This window comes from Peromyscus californicus, unplaced genomic scaffold (genome assembly GCF_007827085.1).
Source record: "Peromyscus californicus insignis strain IS unplaced genomic scaffold, ASM782708v3 Scaffold_11__1_contigs__length_118956290, whole genome shotgun sequence".
In the NCBI taxonomy this organism is placed as follows: domain Eukaryota; kingdom Metazoa; phylum Chordata; class Mammalia; order Rodentia; family Cricetidae; genus Peromyscus; species Peromyscus californicus.
Genome location: NW_026294402.1, coordinates 70,872,152 through 70,891,290, shown reverse-complemented (window position 1 = coordinate 70,891,290; position 19,139 = coordinate 70,872,152). Strand labels below are relative to the sequence as shown.

The 19,139-nt window shown below is 36.9% G+C and overlaps 1 protein-coding gene across 5 annotated transcripts in view; it reads right to left on the bottom strand.

Annotated features, from left to right (window-relative positions):
• Positions 1-19,139, bottom strand: part of Hmgcll1 (3-hydroxymethyl-3-methylglutaryl-CoA lyase like 1) — a 205,687-nt gene that overhangs the window by 144,432 nt on the left and 42,116 nt on the right. For all 5 annotated transcript variants that reach the window (XR_008213280.1, XR_008213279.1, XM_052714742.1 and 2 more), the window contains exons 2-3: positions 15,148-15,228; positions 14,839-14,946 (exon numbers count right to left, since the gene is read on the bottom strand). Coding sequence is in view for 3 of the 5 variants with exons in the window: in XM_052714742.1 (XP_052570702.1) it covers positions 14,839-14,946; positions 15,148-15,228 (189 nt within the window). In the remaining 2 variants the exon portion in view is untranslated. The remainder of the gene's footprint in view (positions 1-14,838; positions 14,947-15,147; positions 15,229-19,139) is intronic.

The following is a 19,139-nucleotide window of genomic DNA, read 5'->3' as shown; positions in this document are numbered from 1 at the left end:
TGAATCTGTGTGAAGGTGTTTCAGGTGGTGTGCCTTGGTATTGAATGTGGGGCGGCACACATGGCAAAGCGGGCATCTCATGTATTTACATCCAAGGCTGTGGTGAAGTTGTGCAATGCCGCACAGTCAAGAGCATCTGGAGACATCTCAGCTGCTAATGTGTTTGACTTTGAGATCCTTTGGATTCTGGATCCTTAGAAACATTTTGCTTTCCCCATGGTTTTTTGTTTTGTTGTTTTGTTTTGATTCTAAACACAGTTAAAAAATCTGTACTCTAAATCAATACAAACCTTTGAAATTTTAATTACACTTGGTTAGTAACATAGTTCTGTCATCTTTAACAGCACTGTGGACATTAGGAATATACTCTACATGTGCAGAATTTTTCGCACAAAGATGCAATCCCAAATAAGAGATGGTATAGCCAACCAGAACTAGGGAAATGGACAAGAAGTCATGGAAAGAAGGTGTAAGATCTGATTTCCCTGTGAAACTCATGATCAGTCCATATGCTGGTTGGTTTATCTGGCCTCTGTTTCATGTGGATTCTGTGAAAGTTTTCATACTGAGGGAAATTGGTTGATTAACAGAGGCTTCAGCTTGAAGGTAGGGTGGGGAGTGATGTCTACCCAAAAAACTAAGGTACTATAAGCTTGCTTACCTGGAACAGAGACAGCATCCTGAGAACTTACTCATAAATTGAATAGTGAGGATATTATAGTGCTTCCCTAATAATACCTTAATGAAATTATGATGACAATAAGCAAAATTCAAAGAAAAACAAGCATATAAATAGATATGCTATTCTGTAACATATTCAAGTAATATAAATGAAGGTTATAACGTCATTAACATATCTATGTTCTTATGTTTGGGTTCTTATGTGTGAATACAAGCCCAAACTTCGCAGCTTGGTGGAACACACAGTTTCTATACTCTTCAAGAACACTAGTGTAAATATTCTCCTCTTTTAAAAATTATGAACATAGAACAGAATATAAATTTAACATTGTATTTTACCTTCTATTACAATGGGGAATCTATAATTGAGACAAGACTGCATATTCCTGATGAGCATAATGTTTGGCGCCAAAAATACATAATAATTGAAGAGAAACAAATATTGAGTGTGTGGGACCTGATGGTATCTGAAAGTTGTCTAAATATTACACATGGAAAAGTTTGAGCCAGTGAGGGTTTTTTCAGTCTTTGTCAATACCACATGTGCACACAATGACTTTAGTTATAGTTACCTCCCATTAACTTCTTCCATCCCTTTCTCACTAAGTCCTTCTAAACTGACCCCTCATCCTCTCCCGTCTCCTCTACTCTCCCTCTCTTCCCTTCCTTCTTTCATGAGTCTCCTCTACCACACTCTTCCTTTCCTTTCTTCTTCAGGCCCTGTGCAAGCAACCAAGGCTGTTGTTTGTTGATGACTGCAGTGGCCATGTTGTACCCAGCAATCAGCACCTCACTGCACTCTCCCCATCCTTTGGTTCCTATAGTCCTTCCACCAGCTCTTCTTCAAGATGCCCTGAGCCCCAGAGGGTTGGCAAAGGTATTCTGCTTGGGGACAAGCACTCAGCGGTCACTTTGTGTCAACATTTTAGCCAGTTATGGGTCCCTGCTTAGACAGGTACCTGTTGCTGAAAGAAGCCAAGGCTGAGAGGTACACTAGTCTATGGGCACAAAATTTACTGAATGTGCATTTGGCAAGATGTTGTGTTGGGAGCCAACTCCAACCTATCAAAGGGTTCTTGGAGGGAGTAGAGAGGTATGAGGAAATATTAGAAATATAGATGGAGACAATGAGAAAGACAGAGACACAGGATAGCTTCAGGAGGATTCTGAGTCAATACCCAGTCACCTCCAGTTTATTTCTAATGGGCTTTTTATATATCAGCAAGGGGAGGGGCAAAGTACCTCCCCCTTTGAAGGTTGAAGTATAAGGTATCAACAAGTGTAGAGCCTTCAAAACACCCGGTAACCACGCCCTTGGCCAAATCATTCCATTATGCAGCCCTGCTGGGCAAAGCAAGCTCAGACTTTCTGACCTTGAGTAAGGCCTTACTAGGGAGCCTCTGTGGACCCCCATAACATTGGGAGTAAATTTCCATATAGGTCTTGTGACCAACCATATGCTTTTGATTATGTCTTGGATGTCAGGCATGAATTCCTCCCCGCTAATCAGGCCTTATATCCAACCAGGAGGCAGTTGATTGTCCCTAAAACATTCATGTCACTTTTGTGCCAATTATCACATCTTACCAGGCAGATAAGTATTGTAGCATGCAAAGTCTACAGTACCAGGCATGTATTCTCTTCCATGGAGTGGGCTTCATATCCAACCAAGAAGTAGTTGATAATCCCCAAAACATTCATGTCACTATGGCAAGATATTAGTACCCTCATCTATCCAGACAGTTCAATATTGTAGCATGCACCGTCTTTAGCTAGGTTTGATAATAATCCTTCTCCTGCAAAAAAATACATAGCACCTTCTGTTGCTAACAAAATATTAAAAAGTAAAGTTAGAAGTCTCCCTGTGTCCTGGCCGACCAGCGGTTGGGGCAAATCTCTCCCACTTGTGTCCCCCAAGTAAATATACAGAGGCTTATACTAATTATAATTGCTCAGCCATTAGCTCAGGCTTATTACTGACTAGCTCTTGCACTTAAATTAATCCATAATTCTTATCTATGTTTAGCCACGTGACTTGGTACCTTTCCTCAGTTCTGTCTTGTCATCTTGCTTCCTCTGTGTCTGGCTGGTGACTCCTGACTCAGCATTCATCTTCCCAGGCTTCCTCTCATCTGCTTGCCCTGCCTATACTTCCTGTCTGGCTATCAGTCAGTCAGCATTTTATTTATCAACCAATCAGAGCAACACATATTCACAGCATATAAAATGCATCCCACAGCAAAAAGGTATTGTCACACAAAAAAAGGCAATTCACCCACAAGCAAAATGAAAGGAAAACATTTGATGAAATGATCTCTGACACTCATCTCAGTTTTTAAAAACTTTTTTTTTTGTTTTGTTTTTTGAGACAGGGTTTCTCTTTGTAGTTTTGGTGCCTGTCCTGGATCTCGCTCTGTAGACCAGGCTGGCCTTGAACTCACAGAGATCCGCCTGGCTCTGCCTCCCACGTGCTGGGATTAGAGGCATGTGCCACTGCTGCCCATCCAGTTTTTAAAAATATCATTGTACTTAATTTACAGATAATTGTCACATTTTTAAAGTTTACATTTCTGTGATTTAATGAGTTATTTTTATTATTAGAAGTTAACATTTTGTTGCCATACCTAAATAGAATCTAGTATCATAATTATTTTTATGGAAGAGGGTCCCCCAGGTTTATACCCTCAGGAAGGAGGCTCCTTCCCAGCAGGTGTTATTTATTCTTGGTATGTCCATAGCATTTCTAGGTATATATAGTTCTTAATTCTCTCCACATATTATCTTAAATTTTTCCATGAAACCAAGTTATATATATGGACATATAACTGTTCTTTCCCCCTGCTCACCAGTATCTTGAAGTATCTGCTTTTGTCTACCATCAGGAAGAGAACAGTATTCAGATCTTGTTGAAATAAAGGTAAATAATGCTGGAAGTTATTGCTTAGAGTCTCCTCCGGCCATGTCTGCCAACACTACTTTCTGTGTACAGGGGATAGCAGGAAAGACAGACAGACAAGAGAACATGCAGTTTCCTTAACACATGCCATCGATTAGTGCAAAAACATAAGTGATGTGGTTTCAGACTCTATAACTCAAAACTCAATATGAGTAGTAATTCCTCTTAAAGGTAACATTTGGAAACTTGGTAATGAGAAAAAAATGAGACTCGAGTGCTTCCTGACAATCCTGGGTGAAAGTGGTGACGGCAGCTATGAATAGCACTATAGCCTGGGTCCTATAACCATGCCCCATTCATAGCCGCATAGCACAAACCTCATCTATCTTAGCCTCAGTAGCACAGAGGAAACCTTGGTCTGCTTGAAGAAGTAAGACACTCTTAATAAATCACAGCCTTACAATAACAAACACAGGAAATCTCTGGAAAATTGAACATCCTTTTTTTTTTTTTTCTTTCTACCCAATACCTTGCTTAGCTGCCAAAGCTAAAACGGTCTGACACCAACCTCACAAAACTCAAGTCCAGAAGCCTTAAAACTAATTTGGTCTGGTGTATAATTTCCTGTCCTTCCTTGTTCAGCTTTACCTTTGTATGCGAAGGACCTTTCCAGTGCCGTCTATGGGGCAGAACGGTCACATGTCTCAGAAGCTTCCACCACAGCTACCCCCCCCCTCTTTCCTTGCAAAAACAAGAGATTCTAATCATAATCCACTGACATCTACAAATATTCATTTTTACATCACAGGACAAACACCATCTATCGGAATGGATTTGTGGGTTAAAAACTAACACTGATGTCTTGAAGGGGAGAAACAAAAGTCATTTTTTATTCAGTAACATTTCCCAGTTCAGGAAGATAAACATAGCAATTATACATTAGTTATTCTTTATTAGGGTCAATGCCTTTGCAACCACCTGACTGCTCTTCCCACCCTAAAAATGACATGTTCCCAACATCATTCTGAATAGGGGTGAGGAGGTTCCAAAGCTCCCAGTATAGTTTTCTTTCTATGCCTGAGTAATTGTGTTACCTCCCACGTATTATGCCTTTGTATATGATAATAACATTGCCACCATTGTTATTTCCCTTGCGTGGAAGCATGAGATACTTTTAAATAGTGGAATAAATTGTTTTCAGTGTGTTTTGTTAGTAGAGTTTTGTATTCTTAACACTTTAAATCCATAACACTGTGGAGAGATGCAGCCCAGAGGATCGTTACTGGTTTACTAACTCCCTGCTAATCAGACATTATCAAGAAGAGACTATGGCAAAAGTAAAGTCTCCTTACCATAGAAAGCATTGCTGTTGCTTGTAAGCTTGAGGCTTGGGTGTGATGTGGATGCTGGAGGTTTTTGTTGTAGAGAACAGTGAAAGTGGTCTTTCTAAGGGTGCCAGCTTGCCCCATGGTAACCTGCTCAGCATAACTTAGTTATGTGATTCTACCAGGTTATAACCCATTCTTAGATACTCACCTGATTTTAAAATCCCTTTACATGTTTTCATTTTCCCAGCAATTGTATCCCCCCCATCCACTTTAACATTATAATTACAGTGTTATTCACTTTTGAGTCTAACAAAGAGCTCTATATAGTTTTTAATACAGAAAAAAATAAAAGCATTGAATGGGAAATGAATAAGTGGAAGGGATCCAACACAGAGAGAAATGAAAATGCCTTGCTACATCATACCAGAAATCAGTAAAAATCAGGTCTCCGATTTTCTACTTCTTCACCAGAAAGTGCAAGCTAAGCAACAGACATAATGATATCCCCAGAGTACAGGAAGCCTGGAGGATATGTGGAAGGGGAAGGTGTAGGGAGTGTGTTTGTGTGTTTGTGTGTTTGTGTGTGTGTGTGTCCTTATATTTAGACTACTGGGTTATACCTTTTTTTCTTTGCACCATAAGCAGATACAATATAACTTGAATCAATCTAAGATCAGTAGTATTGATGCTGGAGCATAATTAGCATGAATTTAATTCCACATATTTGTATATCAAAGAATATATACATATAACCTATTTTCAATGTCAAATTTGAAATTTTCTAGGACAGTTATTAAATTAACAACATTTTTCTGGAGAATATCCTCTACATTAATAATAAAAAACTTTAAATCCATTACTCTTATGGAACATTCTGTTATTTTAAAAAGTTTTCAACACAATCATCTCAATTATTATGAATTTATTACAGTACACCAAAAGTGCCCAAGTTCCTTTTTTTTTCTCGGGTCTCTTGAGCACATTCTGTGTCTTCTACAGCCCACTGCATGTAGGTAGCTCAATCTGTACACTCTCCAAAGGAGGTCAATCAGCAAAAGAGCCAGAGTAATTCCAAAAGGGCAATTTAAAAAGTCAAAATCAAACATTTCTGAGACAAAATATACCCCTACTTGGTTTTTATCTTTCCACAATATGTACAGAACTCTAAAATGTCAGCACTTAAAAGATAATTGTAGAAGAACAAATTTTAAGGTAATTTCAATTCCATGAAGATAGGAAGGGAACTTGTTGGGAAGAATAAGGGTCTCATTGGGAGAGGGAAGACAAGGGAGAGGGCATAGGGAGCAAAAATCACTAAAGTTCATTACTACATCTATGAAAATGTCAAAGAATTAAAAAGGATTTGAAAATGTTTTCAATTAGATACAGAAGTGTCTTTAATGAGAATAAAATGTTTTTGAAAATTTGTCTCTGTTCTTCATGGGGAAACACAAAAATTTTGATGAAGACCACAAACTAAAAAAAAAAAAAAAACAACTGAATATGATGAGGTACCATGTTTTATTATAACATTTCATCTTGGTTACTTTTATACATTTAAAGACAAATAAAATCTAATTTGTTAATAGAAAGGTAACCGATCAAATTAACTAATTATGTTATTAAAAAACCGAACACATACATTTCTGAGTAGAACGAATTTTAGAGTGCAGGAAGGAAAAAGCTAAAATAAAATCAGCTTATACCTTCTGCTTAAACATTTAAAGACCTCAACAGCAGCCCTGCTAGAATCCTGTCAGTTTTGCCTTCCCTTTGACTCAGTAGCACAAGCACATCTTAGAGAAGAAATTACTGTTTAATGCTGTGTAATATAATGCAACGTTACCAAAACATTTTCTTTTCAATTTTTATTGAAGATTAATTGTAATCAAGCTCAAGGACAGAAAAATAGTACCTACTCTGACAACTCAGCCCAATTTTTGTTCATGTTTTCTTATCTCTCTGAGACAAAGGAGTTTTAAAGATTTGTGAATAGGTTCCAAGCAGCTGTTTGCCTTAGAGTACAGTGAAGTTAATCACTGATTTCAAAACACACACACACACACACACACACACACACACACACACACACACACACACACAAATTACATACCCCTTGCCACTTCTGACAGAGGAATACAGAAATCTACATCATCACTCTAAAGAAAGGTGTGATGGTGCCCACTGATACAGAAATAACACTGGTACAGGATAGAAAGGAAAGTAACACTACACCACACAGTAGCTACCATAATATTCATAACACATGGTCTTTTCATTCAAAAGGAAAAATGGGATATTTGGTTAAGCATTTTAACATAACTTAAAGTGAGAAACAGTTTTTGTGCTAATGAAGTAAGACTAAATATCTAATTACTACTTTTCATTTTTGGAGCGTACTAGCTATAGTTGTGAAAAGAGCTTTACTCCTATTGGTTTCCCTTCAAAAACAGAGATTTTGTAATAATAGTGAGTTAAACTAAGTCATGCTGAGAATGTCATATTCACACTACTGGACACCCCCCCACACACACACAGATGGTTGGAGTGACCCTCAGAGGAGTGACTCTCAGCCTTTATTCACTCCTTTCTCGTTTGGGCTATGTGTTCAGACACAGGTATAGGGAAGTGTTGGATTCTTGCACAATAGATGTGGTTATGAAAGTCATGCCTACAATGTGCCTTCACCGGCTTCTCCCCCATGTCTGCCTTAACCTAAGCAGGTAAGAAAGAACCATTGACGGGCTGTGGAGGCAGCTTTATCTCTTCTCATTTTGCAAGCTGTCCAATCAGCAAGCTTTCCTTCACATATCCACCTTGGTTGTTTTTAAGGCAAAACAATTTTATAAAAGGCATGTGTTAGAGTGAGGTGAGTCTGAATAGCCCAGCACTTTCCATGCTAGGGCTAATGTAAGTGTTCTTTACAATTCAGGGGGTTTAGATCGCAGCCTTTGTTCCTCTGTTGACTGCATTTATTTTTTAATCACTACTATAAAAAAGAAAATAGTTATTTCTAGATCAGTTTTTAAAATAAAAGTGTGACATTTGAAAAATGATGATCCCAGTGATATTTCCTTTCTCAGTTATCTTCCAGAAAACCACACTTCAATTAAAAAAAAAAGATGGTGTCTTTCTTCCTTCTTTGAAACTGGATGGGCTTTGGAACTGTCTCAAAGGTTATACCAAATCAATGCTACATAGATTACAAACTGAGCTATAAAATGCATATCACTTGTGAGCTGCTAAGATTCATCTTAGATGTCTAAAAGGACCATATTGTGGAGGACCTTGGAGAGAGTTCTGAAAATACTTAAAGAGTGAGCAGTGCCCAGCCAGTCCCAACTGCCTCAGCCACCTGTGCCCTCAAGCTCTGCTCTATCCACCATATCCTCTACCTCACTACTAGTCCCTATGATGTCTCTGAATGCCTAATACAGTCTTAACTGAATTGTTTATGATTCAAAGACATAAGCAAAACCAAATACTATTGTTATTATTTTAAGTCACTAAACTTATGGAATATTTCTTACGCACACAATGAAAACCTGTCCAATTCAGCTGTCAGGGAGAGGTGGTAATTACAAGTGTTTGAGTACATGCATGCAGACACATTTGCACACACACAATATATGCCACAGGGTACACATTCAGTGAAAAAAACATATTGGATCCATTAAAGCAGTCTACAGGGTCTGTGGCTTGTGCTTTCAATACTAGAAACAGAATAAGAAGGCAAAAAGCATATAATGTCTTCAATTTTCTTGAAGGGCTAGCATTGTACCTTTCTAGGTAAAGGCACTCTTAAAACACCAGGAAATGGTGCTAAGATCGTCACAGTTCTCATAACATATTTAATCTCAATAGCCATGTAATATAATTTATATTTTTATATCAATTAGCATCTTCACTCCTACCCACAGGTAAATATTGATGACACCAATGTATTTGACAAGTAAGAAAACCAATATGTTCATGTAAGTTGAGAAACAAAGCAATATAATCATTTAGGTTATGCCTCTAAGGAAAATATACCATTGGATCTCTCAGTAGCAATCTTTTTTAGGAAATATGATTGATGTGAATACCTGGAATGACATCTTAGAGGAGAAAATAAAATAAGACTATCTTAGTGGATATTCTTGGAGATTGAAATGTTTGGTTCCTAAAGCTGTTTGAAGTCATTAAATGAATCTATCTCTACTACAAAAACTTTTGTAGTAGTAGGTGCAGAGTATGAGAATGATGGAGAATTACAGGTCATAACGTGGCTTTGACTTCCATGTAAGCATCTAACAGCACAATGCTAAGCACAGAAGTCTGTAATCCATGTAATTGTCCTTTGTGGAAACTTTGGGTTAAGCATTTCTTTCCTGTAGACTGTCAGTCTACGCTTTGGGGTAACACCAGAGAGTCCTGGATTAAACCAAGGATTCCTGGGTAATAGGGTAAATAGGGTAACACCAAGAAATAGGAAGTATGGCCTTGGTTGATTTGGCCAGGATTCCCTTTATGGAAAGGACAGAGACCAGTATATAATAGACCATAAGTAGGGTGGACATCCTTTCATTGGAATCATCCAAAGACATTTCTGTTGCCTGGATACATAACTATGTCTCATAAACCAGCAATTTGGAGGCATCCTGTCCCCTCTCCCTCCCTCTTTCCCTCCCTACCTCATCCTCTCTCTCAGCTTCACAAAATTATTGTCTCCCTACTATTTACACTTCATAAAAAGAACAGAGTCACAAAGACTAAGGCAGACCAGATACAAAAGATGTGGTCTCTTATATTTCATAAATGCAAATTTAAACCTGGTATGTCAATCTAGTAAACATTCCTTCATTTCAGTAAAGAATGAATTGTCCTCCACAGTAGAAAGAGCATATGGGAAAGGCTATAGAGATCTTCTGGTTAACAGGTACCTTGACCTTACTTTTAAGTGTTAAAGTGACTTGCAAAAAAAATAATTCTACAGTCTTTTATGTATAATTTTTTCTACTCTCATAAAGAAAAATGCACTTCTATCCCTTTTGGGAAGACTTGTTATCTATTTATTCCAATAGGTAAAACCTTCATCAGGGACAAATAAAATTTTTAACTGATCCATTTCACATGATACATATATAAATACAGTGCTCCATACCTAATTTATTCTTATTTTCAAAATAGCATTAATTTTAATCATTCATATGAATAGAAATACAGATCAAAAGAGAAAGTTAATTACTAACACAAAAATTTAGTTCACTTTAAAAATTACGATAGTTAACAATAATTTAAATAGCTTACTATTAACAGACACTTTCCAAAGTTGCAGGAAATCTGTTTTTAATGTGTTTTCTTTCTCATGCTATTGTGTGTTCCATCTAAGTGAGGGGCTACCTGGACTAATTTCAAATATTCTTATATTACATGTCACTCTAAGGAAATCTTTTTTCAGATAAGTTATAAAGAACATGTATTTCTTAATGGCAGGCATTTTATCATCTGCAATCATTTAAATTATAGGTGTAGGATCCTGTTTTATATGGCACCCTGCTACCGCAGAACTTTTCTTTAAGCTATTTGAGTTAGCAGCTTCTGCCAAACAAAACAGTAGGGGGGAAACTGTAAAAAAAAGCTTTAAAATGCTAAAAAAAGGAAATAAGTGAACAAGCAGCAATCTAAACATAAACTGGAGAACTATTCCCATGACCTACGTTCGATACAGAATCGGCTCGAGGGAAATATAGAACTCACAGACTACCAAGAGGAGCCACAGACATGGTCTTTAGAAGCAGAAATCACTTTAGATAACATATAAGGAGTTGCTATACCAAAATTTATTATATATCAAACTCAGACGTTATTTTAAAGGTCTCCCCTACATGATGTTCTTCTAAAATAAGAATGGAAGAATTTAAAAAGAAAAGTTTTCAAATGTAAGGTCAGAGAAATCTAGGGCAGCCACACAATGATGGCCAAAGTACAAAAAAAAAATGGGTTCTCCTTAAGGCTGCCTTTAGAGAAACAATCTATGTGTAGTGTAATGTAAGGCAAGGCTAGTGTGACTGTGAAAGATGAAATCTGTGATATTTGTTTTTGATTCAGGCATACTGCTCTTTTGTGGCTATATGATTTATTTAAATCACTTTTTTCTTTTTTTTTCTTTTTTTTTTTTGTTTTTTTTTTTTTGTTTTTCGAGGCAGGGATTCTCTGTAGCTTTGCGCCTTTCCTGGGACTCACTTGGTAGCCCAGGCTGGCCTCGAACTCGCAGAGATCCGCCTGCCTCTGTCTCCCGAGTGCTGGGATTAAAGGCATGCGCCACCACCGCCCGGCTCACTTTTTTCTTTAGATGCATGTAACCAGATGAGGCTTAAAATAAACACACATATTAGTAGAGTCATGGTGGAGAATATTATTGAACACTAGTCAGAAGGTAGGCCCTGTGATCATGCACACACAAGGACCATTGATATGACTGATTCTCTGTGGCTACCCACAACCATCCTGTACTGCAGGCATCTGTGCTAGGATTTCTAATGTTCAGAGAGGTAAAGTCACTTATTCAAATACATGGCACACCCTGTATAAGGGCACAATTCTAGAACTCTCTCTCTCCTCAACATAGATATCCTTGGGAGGCATGTGAGATATTTCAGTCACTTATTTAATATTACTTTGAGTTTAAAATGGGCCCATTAATTTTCAATGGGCTAATCCCAATTCAAAGGACCAAACAAAGAATAAAATCTATCACTTTATATTCCCATCATGTGTATTTATTTAACAAGGCCAGGAAGCACGATCCAGTTCCTACTTATAGGAAAACTGTATTTCTTTTTCTTTTGTCCATATTTTCTTGTCATTAGCTAAAAGAGAGTAAGTGTGGCCTTTTAGAAATTGTTCTAGCTTTACTCTTTCAGATGTCTGTGAGCATTATAGGTGGATCTAAAAGACAGTCTGTCAATTTCCATTATCATATAATAGTAGTAAAATGAAGCTATGACCATTATCATATGAGAAGAATATTTGTATGCAACTTTTTTAAATCACTGGGAAATTAAAGAATCTTGAATATAACAAGATTTAGTATCTGAAATGAAATTTTAGTTAGAATTTATTCTTAATATTAGCAAGACCTAAAACAAATTTTATAACTATGCCAGTGTGTCCTATCTCTTTCTAGCCATAATCAAATATGTGAAAGAGCATGGAATGAGCCACAAACAGATCAACTTCAATTCTTAAAGATGATGAAAATTTCTTGCACCCCCTTAAAATCAATGACAGCTAGTGAAATATAGTTGTTTCTCAAAATAATCAAGGAAGTGTATTTATATCAAGTAATGTGTTTTCCTAAGGAAGGTGGCTGTATACTTAATTATATAATGACAGACTTATAGATAAAAGACAGGGCCAGTTGCCTACACAGATAATTGAAGGTAAGTTACAGTTCTTTCAAGCTGACTGATTCACAGTAAATTACTGTGTATCAATCCACTTACTATGGCCCAAGCACTGAGGATGATGAACTGAAGAGACACAGACATTATTTTCAAGACACGGTATGAATAGCAAATTATCAGCAATTTATAAATATATAAAGAGTTTATGATTATAAGCTGCAATAGTGAAATGAAGAAAATCACTATCTGATAAGAAATGAGAGTAACTCAGTAAAGAGTGAGTTATTACTGATTGCAGGGTGTTTTCTTTTACATCAAATGCATTGCAACTGAAAGGATTCGTTGTTTTCGCTGTTTTACATCATCCTGTTAGAACTGCAAAAAAAATACAGAAATTGAGAGGTAAGTAAGCAGACGTATGTGTAAAGTGCCTTGTATAAAGGTACCCATGTCTAAAAGCCAGGAAAATAAGAACATGAATCAGTTCAGATTAGCAAGAGTTTCAGCAAAGTGAATTGCATTAAAGGAGCTCATAGTGGAAAGGAAAACTGGGGTCACATATACAAAGACTTGAATGTGTATTTTCCAAGCATTTTTAATGGAAAGGGAACTTTTAAAGAGTTAGAATGTGTTTGTTAGAGCTAATATTCCTAGAAGCCTATTTTGGTCACTATAAGTAAGATGTATAAGGAAGGAAGAAACAACACTTATTTATTCCATGTGAGGGAATATAATATCCTGTGGTTTTGTGGTTTGCTAATATGTCTGTGGAATTGAAAAGGAAAATAAATATAGAATATAATAGAAATTAACTTCTTACACATTTATTTGTATGTGGGTTTATGTGTGTGTCTGTGTGTGTGTGTGTGTGTGTGTGTGTGTGTGTGTGTGTGCGTGTGTGTGCGCACATATGTATACACATGTAGGTGTGGGTATGCTATAATGTGCAGGAGTTAGTTCTCTCCTTTAACAGTGTGGGTTCTGGGGATTGAACTCAGGTTCTTAGGCTTGATGCAAAGTCCGCTTACACACTTAGCCATCTTACCAGCCCCAGAGACATTTTAGGAGCTTTTCTTTTGTTTTTATTTTTTGTTTTACTATGAATATTTGTACCATCTCCCTCCCAATTTCCTTGTATTAGTACTAACATAATCATATTTGGAATGGAGCCCTCTAAACAGTATCTACATCATCGTGACAGAGCCCCAACAATGGGATAATGCTCTTGTAAGAGAAGACAGGGAATAATTTTCTTCCTACTCGTCTGTCTGCTATATAAAGATATAATGTAAGGATGAAGATGTGAAAACTAGAAGGCAAGATTTCACAGACAATAGAACTGTTAGCATCCTGATCTCGGGTTTCTCAGACTCTAGAATAGATGTCTGGCATCTGAACCACCTTTGCATTCCTTTACTGTAGCCATAACTAAACAAGACAGTAACTGAGTAGGTATAAAAAGCAACTCCTTGGAGAATCAAGCACAAGATTCCGAGGGGAAAATCTTATTATGTATAAAGTAATGTGTGGTAGTAGTGAGCGTAGGTTTGAACACGATGAGTTTGAGATGTCCATTTTCCATCCAATTGAAGTGTATCAGAAAACTCAGTCTTTTCTTCCTCAATGAAGCAACTGCAGGAATCAGAAGCACAGGAAGGGGAGAGAGCGTAGGCGGGGAAAAAACATGAAAAGCAGAGTGTCAAGGGGATCAAATCAAACTTTAGCAGGCATGAAGAAGTATCACAGATAAAGGAAATAGAATGATATGAAATCAGCTGAATAAAGAAAACAGAGAATAATGGAGACTGTGGGAATGAGATCAAAAGAAATCAATGCAATGAAGTCCGGGGGGGAAAGCTGGGGATCAGGGTGTTGTAATGACCCTGGGTTAGGAAGGATGAGACCACATTGGCTGCTAATTACTAATGACGCCTCAAAAACTCTAATCAAGTCTCAGGATTGGTAAGTTTTGTTAAATGTCTGAAATTCTGGATAGAGCTATAGCATCTTTTCATTTTAATGAGATTGTAAATGACTTAGCTCTTCTTTTGTGTGTCTCCCACTTTACATGTCAGCAAATATGAGTGATAAAAGAAGCAAAACTTATCTTTATACCATTCGTCTCTTCATATGAAGTTCTATCACACTTGAAGACACTCAGATTAGTTGAAATGACAGTCATAAATAGTGAATCCAAGGCAGGCCCCAAAGTTGACATTTAAGAGCTTTAACCTATATTTGTTCTTTTGGATCATCTGTTTTACATAGTGTTAGCATATGGTTGCAGGTTATTTTTTAAATAGCTTAATATTATATTAATTCTTAGAGAACTTGAAGATTCAATTCATATATCAAAGGTTTTCCAAATCCTGTTAGAAATAAACTAATAATTTATAATATATGGAAATTATTGTATCAATTACATTTGGTTTTGAACACACACACATATATATATACATATATATACACACACACATATATATAATATATCACAGTGCCCACTAAACTTAAACATGTTAAATTATATAATTACAAATTTGAATACCTGTGGTACCCATTTGGAGGACACAAAACTGGTTACTTCTATTACAGACAAGCCAGTTTGGGAAAGTTGATTGATGAATTCAATTTTTATATCTGTAGGAACTATAACCTAAAAAAATCATAAAATATATTGTATAAGTGAATTGTATAAGACCTATTGACCCATAAAATATTACTTCCTAATTAAAAGCAAATACAATGTGATTTAAACATTCAAATAGCAACTACACACAAATATTGTATAAAGTATAAAACCTTCATTCCATTAAAATTTTAAGGAATTCACCATGGAAAGCTAATATAAACCTACCTTTTCATTCTGCAGTCCATCTCTAGGTCCAACTTCTACTATCTTCACATATTCAGGGAGTCCAGATAACTGGGAGACCTCCTGAAATGCAAGGCATGAGTATAAGAAAAAGAGACTACTTGGATTGTCACTCTGTTTGTAGTGGTTGGAATGAGAATGTCTCTCATAGGCTTGGATATTGAAACACATGGTCCTCAGTTGGTGGCACTGTTTTGGGAGGTTTAGGAGATGTAACCTTGCTGGAAGAAGTTGTTACTAATGGCTGGCTTTGGGGATTCAGAGTCTCGCTCTACATCCAGCTCTCTCTTTGTCTCAGGTCCTGGCCCCATTCCTGCTGCTTGCTGTTGTGCATCATGATGGAATATTAACCATCTCAAAGCTGCAGTATACCTAGGTTTTGGTGTTTTACTGCAGCAATAGAAAAGGTAACTAATACAGTAGTTGGTAGCAGAGAGTGGGTCACTGCTGTGAAGAATCTGACCATCGATTTTGTTGCTGTGTTTGAGGAATGTGTAAGACTTTGGGACTTGGGACTAGAAAAGTGGTTAAATGTTGAATGTAGCGATTAAAGCACTCTTCTAGTAGGAGTCTAAAAGACAGTGCTGAGCGCAGAACAAATTATAGAGGTCCGCCTCAAGAGGTTTCAGAGGGAAGCAAAGCCTTTTACCAGCAACTGGGCTAGAGGCCATTTGTGCGATATTTTGGCAAAGAATCTGGCTGCCTTGTGCCTGTGTACTAAGAATTTAACTGAGGCTAAATTAAAAAGTAATGGGCTAACCTTTTGTCAGAGGGAATTTCAAGACACTATAACATTGAATCCACACCACGACTGATACTGATCATGTTTATGCAGGTCTGCAATGAAATAAGAACCAATGGACAGAAAGAAATACAAAATGTACAGTTTGGAGAGAGAAAAAGAGTACTGGGAAGCTTAATGTTACAGCCAAGGTATGTGCTGGAAAAGAGGCTGTGATTGTGAAGGGGATTAGACTGTGAGAGAGACTTCCCACTCTGCACCAGAGTAAAGGGGAGGGTGCCTTTAGGGGAAGACCTCCCCCAGCTAAGCCTCCAACTAGTATAAGAACTTTCTGAAAGCATCTGAATAAAAAGTGCTGCTGCTAATGTGATTCAGGGGGCCAGGGTCCATCCCAAGCAGGCAGCCTAACTTGGCAGTGTTGTCCACATGGTTTTGGCTTTAGAGACATAAAGGATGAAAAAATGAAGAAGTCTTGGATTCTTCCTCTGTGGTTTCAGAGACCCACTGAGGACAGGCAGTACATGGCAGGGGAGTCCCTTCATGGAGGTCTTTCGAGAGCCATATGCTTGGAGAGGCTACTGCATGAAGTTGTGAAAGTAAAGCCTGAGTTGCAATGAAGACCCCAAAACGTTGGAGATTTCAGAGCCATGACATATCTGCCAAGAACAATTGCAAACAGGGAGTGGAACTATCCCAAGTGAGATGTATGTTGCAGGCATCCAAACCTGAGGAGCAAGACCATCCAAGCCATTAGACACCAGACTTGAAGCTACAAGACTTGCTAGGTTTTGGTCTTTCTTTGATCCAGTATTTTCTAACTATGACCCCATTCTTCCATTGTGTCATCATATGTTTGAAGTATGTGATATGCTTTTTAATATAACTGGGGATTATAATTAAGACATTGCCTTGAGCCTCAGAAGAAACTTTGGATTCTTCAACAGTGTTATACTATATGGAGACTTTTGGCATTGGACTAAATACACTTGAATTATGATACAGTCATGGGCCCATGGTGGTCAGGGAGTAAAACGTCATGGTTTAAATGAGAATTTTCCCCACCGGCTTGGGTATTTGAACACTTGATCCCAGTTGGTGGTGATGTTTAAGAAAGTTTAGGAGATGTGACCTTGCTGGAGAAAGTAGGTCACTGAGGACAGGTTTTGTCCAGGTTGCTCTCTTTGTTTCCTGCTTGTCATTGAGGATATGAGCCCTCAGCTTCCTGTTCCTGCCTCTCTGATGCTTCTTGCTGCTAGATTTTCCACCATGATGGACTCTTCCTCCACTGGAACTGTAAACCTGAAGAAACTCTTCCTTCTATTAGTTTCCTTGACCATGAAGTTTTCTCACAGCAACAGAAGAGTAACTAATACACTAGTTTATTTCTGAAGTTAATTAATTACACTCTGTTAAATAAATTCTCACTCCACAAAGTTAAAACAATAAGAAATCAATAGGTTATAATCCTGATATATCACTTACACTATTTGCAACATTGAAATAATCATTTATTATAACTTCATGATAGGTATTATGATTGAAATTCCAAAAGTCAATTTCTTTTAAATAACTCAATTCCATTATTAAAAATAATTTTAAAAATCATTGTAAATTATTCATCTTATAGACATTAACATCCACAATAAAGAATTCAAAATAATCCAGAGTGTCTGGAGGAAAAGGATAAAAACGTTAAACACCAAAAGAGCAAGTAAATTAGTCAATATGTGGCAAAAGAACTTAACACTTCTCAAAGTCAGAAGCATAAATGTTCAATAATATAAGAAAAAAACTGCCCAACAATCGTAGCAACCTTAACCACAAGGAAAAGTCTAATTAAAACAATACTTCAGTTCCACCTTACCCGAGTCAGAATGGCTGTCAAGATAAAAGCAAGTTTGGGCATGGATGCAGGAATATAAGAAACATTTATGTACTATTTGGTGGAATGTAAGTTAGTCCAGACACTATGGAAAAAATATAGTGGTTTACTAAAAGGCTAAACATATAACTACCATATGGTCTGGCTAAACCACTCCTGAATACATACTCAAACAAATCAGTGCCAGCTCACAATATAAATACCTACATAGCCATGCATATTGTGGCTGGCACTATTTAGAAGACCCAAGTCAGAAAAATCAGTCTAGGTGATTGATGCATGGAAATAGAAAATGTGATCCGTGTATTTTATCCATCCATAAAGAAAAACATGCTATTTTCAGGAAAATACATGGAAATGTCTGTCATCATGCTATGCCAAATAAGCTAGTTTCACAAAGATAAATATCATTCTTCCTGTGAATTTACTGGTGGAGGGGATAAAAATGGTGACACTATGAGAGATATAGAAGAAGAAGAGAAGGAGGGATAAAAAGAATAATGAATATATGAAGAGACTCCAATCCAAACACACTATATATATACATATAGAAATGTTATAACAAACCCATTACATTGTACAGTTAGTATGCATTACTTTAAGAATAGATTTTTTTTTGTAATAACAGACTTCTGCCACAAAGGGTCAAGCAAGAAGCCACTACTATCCCCTGAATTTGAATGTGGATCTAGCATCTTGACTTGTACATAGATCACTGAGGCTAAAGAGGGAAGAAAGAGGGCTCTTTGCTTCTTTTCCTCCTCATACATCACAGTTCCCAACAAATGCTGCTTACTGGTATTCACTCTCCAGATAGGACCCACAGCTCCTAACTGCCTAGCCTACCCTACTCTTTCTCTGTAGCTGAGACAGAGAATGATTTGGATTCTGCAATCTCCGGTCCTACAGACTTAGTTTAGAAGATGTATTAGATGTATTAACTATCATATAAGACAATAATTAATAAGATGTATTAATAAGCATATTGGAAGATATAAATATGATTAATTAAAAAGTTAAAATTAAATAAGAAAAATTAGGCTTTATAAATTTCATAGAAGGTTTAAATGAGATATAAGCTACATCTTTCAAACAATATAAACATCATAACTTGGTATTTCTGAGCTGAGTGTGGATAACTCATCATGTCTTCAAATGAGTAGATAAACTCAACTTAGACACTCAGAACCTGCACTTCTAAGTATTTGGGTTTTTTGTTTTTGTTTTTGTTTTTGTTTTTTTGTCAAATACAGTGCACTTGGATTGACCAATTTATACAGTTGATTCTTTCCTTGGGATAACACATATATTCATGGGAGAAGTGGCTATTTAAAAATGATTTGGGAATTT